The sequence below is a fragment of the Carcharhinus amblyrhynchos genome, chromosome 3, assembly GCF_965287045.1.
Source record: "Carcharhinus amblyrhynchos chromosome 3, sCarAmb.v2.hapA, whole genome shotgun sequence".
Lineage (NCBI taxonomy): Eukaryota > Metazoa > Chordata > Chondrichthyes > Carcharhiniformes > Carcharhinidae > Carcharhinus > Carcharhinus amblyrhynchos.
The window spans coordinates 72,077,495-72,082,311 of record NC_137326.1 but is presented as its reverse complement, the minus strand read 5'-3'; the positions used below and the strand labels follow the sequence as shown (position 1 = coordinate 72,082,311).

At 45.3% G+C, this 4,817-nt stretch overlaps 1 protein-coding gene across 1 annotated transcript; it reads left to right on the top strand.

Moving 5' to 3' along the window:
- Positions 1-3,379: 3,379 nt before the first annotated feature.
- Positions 3,380-4,026, top strand: LOC145341200 (tripartite motif-containing protein 14-like). Its single transcript, XM_080186124.1, is given in 3 exon segments — positions 3,380-3,425; positions 3,535-3,871; positions 3,873-4,026. Coding segments are annotated over 3 exon segments (537 nt in total).
- Positions 4,027-4,817: the final 791 nt, after the last annotated feature.

Below are 4,817 nucleotides of genomic sequence, written 5' to 3'. Positions count from 1 at the left end.
GCAACCCAAGACTGGGCATCCAGGAGGCGCTGTGGATCATCAACAGCAGTGGAATTGTATTCCAGCACAATCTGCACCCTCATGGCTCGGCATATCCCCCACTCAACCATTATCATCAAGTCAGGGGATCAAACCTGGTTCAATGGAGAGTGTAGGAGGGCATGCCAGGAGCAGCAGCAGGCATACCGAAAAATGAGGTGTCAACCCAGTGAAGGGATCACTGAACAGGTCTACTGAATGCCAAATGGCATAAACAGCAAGTGATAGAAGAGCTAAGAGATTCCACAACTAGCAGATCAGATCTAAGCTCTGCAGTCCTGCCACGTCCAGTCGTGAATGGTGGTGGATAATTAAACAACTCACTGGAGATGGAGACTCCACAACTGGCCAGTCCTTAATGATGGAGGAGCCTAGCACATCAGTACAAAAGAAAAGGCTAAAGCATTCACAGCAATGTTCAACCAGAAGTGCCGAGTGAATGATCCACCTCGGCATCTTCCAGTGGTCCCCAGCGTCGCAGATGTCAGTCTCCAGCCAATTTGATTCATTCCGTGTGATATTAAAAAACAGTTGAAGGCACTGGATACTGCAGAGGCAATGGGTCCTGATGACATTTCGGCAATAGTACTGAAGATTTGTGCTCCAGGACTTGCCACTCCCCTAGCCAAGCTGTTCCAGTACAGTAACAGCACTGGCATCTATCTAACAATGTGGAAAATTGCCTAGGTATGACTGTACACAAAAGGCAGGACCAATCCAACCCAGCCAATTACCACCCAATTAGTCTACTCTTGACCATCAGTAAAGTGAGGGATGGGGTCATCAACAGTGCTATCAAGGAGCACCTGGTCAGTGATGCCCAGTTTGGGTTTTGCCAGGGTCACATAGCTCCTGACCTCATCACTGCCTTGGTTCAAAATGGACAAATTCCAGAGGTGAGGTTAGAGTGACAGCTCTTGACTTTAAGGTTGCATTCGACTGAATGTAGCATCAAAAAGCCATAGCAAAACTGGAATCAATGGATATCAGGAGGTAACTTCTCCACTGGTTGGAGTCATACCTCCTACATAGAAAGATGGTTGTGGTTGTGGAGAGTCAGTCATCCCAGCTCCAGGACATCTCTGCAGGAGTCCCTCAGGATAGTGTCCTAGGCCCAACAATCTTCAGCTGCTTCATTAATGACCTTCCTTCTGTCATAGGTCAGAAATGGGGGTGTTCACCGATGATTGCACAATGTTCAGCACCATTCACGACTCCTCAGATACTGAAGCAGTCCATGTTCAAATGCAACAAGATCTGGACAATATCCAGGCTTGGACTGACAAGTGACTAGTAACATTCGTGCCACATAAATGCCAGGCAATGACCGCCACCAATAAGAGACACTCTAACCATCATCCCTCGACATTAAATGGGGTTACCATCACTGAAACCTCCACTGTCAACATCTTTGGGATTACTATCGATTAGAAACTCAACTGAACACACCACATAAAGACAATGGCTATAAGAGCAGATCAGAGGCGAATAACTTACCTCCTGATTACCCAAAGCCTGTCCACTATCTAAAAGGTACAAGTCAGGAGTGTGATGGAATACTTCCCACATGCCTGGATTGGTGCAGCTCCAACAACATTCAATAAACTTGACACCATCCAGGACAAAGCAGCCTGCTTGATTGGCATCACAGCTACAAACGTACTCCACCACTGACACTTAGTAGCAGCAGTGTACACTATCTACAAGATGCACTGCAACAATCCACCTAATATCCTTAGACAGCACCTTCCAAACCCACGACCACTTCCATCTAGAAGGACAAGGGCAGCAGATACATGGGAACACTACCACTTGCAAGTTTCCCTCCAAGCCACTTACCATTCTGACTTGGAAATATATCACCATTCCTTTGCAGTCGCTGGGTCAAAATCCTGGAATTCCCTCCCTAATGGCATTGTGGGTCAACCCACAGCACCTGGACTACAGCAATTCAAGAAGGCCTTGCCAACTTCCCACTCTGATGCCAGGGACCTTCATTTGACATATGGGGGCAAAGCTCTGGGCACTCCCTTATGCTTCACCAGTGGTTGGAGGGCAGGAAATATGCTGTCTCCTATTCAGAGCCAGTCATTCAGGGGGTTGGGCAGGGAATGGATAGGCTAATGTTGCCCCTAAGCAGTGTAATTAGTGATGATTACAGACTAAGGGCTGTAAAATTGGATTAGGATGGCTAGGTCTTTTGTGGCTCAGACAAACACGATGCCATTTTTTTTCTGTCTTAAATTTACTATGGGTAGAATTTAATATCTTTTTTATGGCAGCTTTGGTTATAGGGGGCATTTAATTGGGTGAAAGAGTAGCATGTGGGACAATAGACTATCTTTCCTCCTCCATCCCAGTTAAGTCCATGGCGGAAAGACCTGTGGATGTTCTTCCTCCCCATCACCAATTGAGGCCCTCAAATGCCCACCTTAGAGCTTTATCACACTGCTGCTGTTATTAACCCAGCTGCCGGCAGGGGTTGAGGGCTCACCAATGTGGGGAGCAGACAAACAAACAAACAGGGCTGGTTTATCAGTTCCAGTGATGTAGGACATTCCCACGTCAACAGCACTCAGTGCTTGAGTGAGGAACCCTCACTTAAGCACTGAGTGCGATTGACAAGGGAAGGGAGACCCCACTGAAAGCTACCCCTTGTCCTTGCTGCCAAGCCCCATCCCTTCGATGCAACTCCTGTGATCACCTCCCTCTCACCATCACTCATCCTGTAGCCTAGGATCCAGCTGTGCTTCTCGGAACTCACTGGGTGTTGTCTTGACAGCAACATCACCATCCCAATGTTGCTGCCATTCATTAGAGCTGCTGGCTGATTGGCCGGCAGCTCTCAACAGACGGGACTTAGACACTGGGGGTCCTTGATCCTCAGAAAGGCTTGGCACTATCTAGTTAAGTGCCTGTGTGGCACATAATTTAATGAGCTTTCCTTAAAAGAGATGACATGGAGTTCTCACTGGCTCTCCAGCTAGCAGTCAAAACCCATGTCACCTCCATTAATCACCATGGGCTGGTAACACTTTTATGAAACGAGGAAATGACAGTAATTTTTGAGTCTGATCAGAGTGACCTCTGGGTGCCCTTTAAGGATTGCTTGTTAGGTCACCAACTGCCTAGATTGCATTGGTCAAATGTAGTTGCTGCATGTTCTGCCCATTCTTACTTGGAAATTGCAGGAAGGAGTCCTACACTCAGACATAGGACACAGTTCACACACTTAAGTAGCAAGCTATTGGAAATAGGAGTGTATGTTGCTCACCACACTTACAGGCCTCGGGCCTCCATCACATTTATGTGAAAACACTTAGAAGTAGACTGAAGTAACATGGAAGACGGTCTAACACTTGAAATTCTCAGTCACTCTGCCAGAAGCAAGGGATAGAATATTATTTTCATTTCTCCCACTGTATTTAAAACCTCCAGTCTCTCTACCAGGGGTGAATAACTATGATACATTTTGATTTCTCCTTTAATTCATAGATGGACAGACTCTGACACTGGATCCAGACACAGCTCATCCCTCCCTCTTTCTTTTGAACAGTAATGGCACTGTGTTGGGATCTTCAGATACACAGCCATACCAAGAGAGTCTATGCAGATTTAATGGCAAACAGCAGGTCATCTGCTCTACAGGAGCAAGCTATGGTCGCTGTTATTAAGTGGTGAAGACCAGTAAGGAAATGGGATGGAAAGTCAGAGTCTGCTACAGAAGTATCAATCAAAAAGGATGGGGAAATGAATGTTCACTAGGACAGAACGAAAATTCCTGGTGTGTCCAGTCATGTTTGGCCTTGCATAATCGTTTTAAAAAGAAGCTATCCAACTATAGTAGGAGTGCTTGTGGATTTTGATTGTGGAATAGTCTCCTTTTATGTTGTGTCACATGACACACTAACCCACTTGCACATTTTTAAGCAAAGGTTCACTGAGCCTCTGTATCCAGCACTGGAAATAACTAATAATGTAATATGACCATGATGATATGGAAGAATATCACTAAGTTTGCAGCCCAATATTTTCACCTCAGGGTACATTCCAGTGACGATGGTAGACATGTTGTCCCATGTTTTATTGTGCAGTCCCTGAAACCCAAGCTAAAACTTTCGTCAAGGTTTCCTCTCCCAATTTGTTCCTATAACACCAATTGGAATGTTGACCTTAATGTTAATTTAATCTAAAATTTTCAAACAATAATTGATCCTGATAATTCCAAACAAAGTTCTGATGTAAATGCACATTTAACATTTCACTAAGTGGATATTCCATTTCCATTCTGATTTATTTGCTGGTTCTTGAAACTAAGGCAGTGTTTATTTTTGGTTCCCAAGGCTAATTTGCAAGAGTAGAAGAGGTTCAGTAGAAATAAGACACCTGGCCAGCAGTCGAACACCTTGTTAAGTGCTCTTGCCTGGCAAAGCCCAGTTCTCCTATCTGCACAGCAGACCAGCTGAAACAATTCGTGACAGTTTTTTCTTATATTCGATCATAGGGTGTGGGTGTCCCTCGCTAGCACTCCCAATTGCCCTTGAGAAGGTGGTGATGAGCTGTCTTCTTGGACCACTGCAGATACACTCCCAGTGCATTTAGGGAGGGAGCTCTAGGATTTTGACCCAACGCCAGTGGAGGAATAGTGATACATTTCCAAGTCAGGAAGGTTTGTGACTTGGAGGAGAAACTCCAGGTGGTAGTGTTTCTAAATGTCCTTGTCCTTTTAGATGATAGAGGTCATAGGTTTGAAAGTTGCTATCTGAGAAGCCTTGATG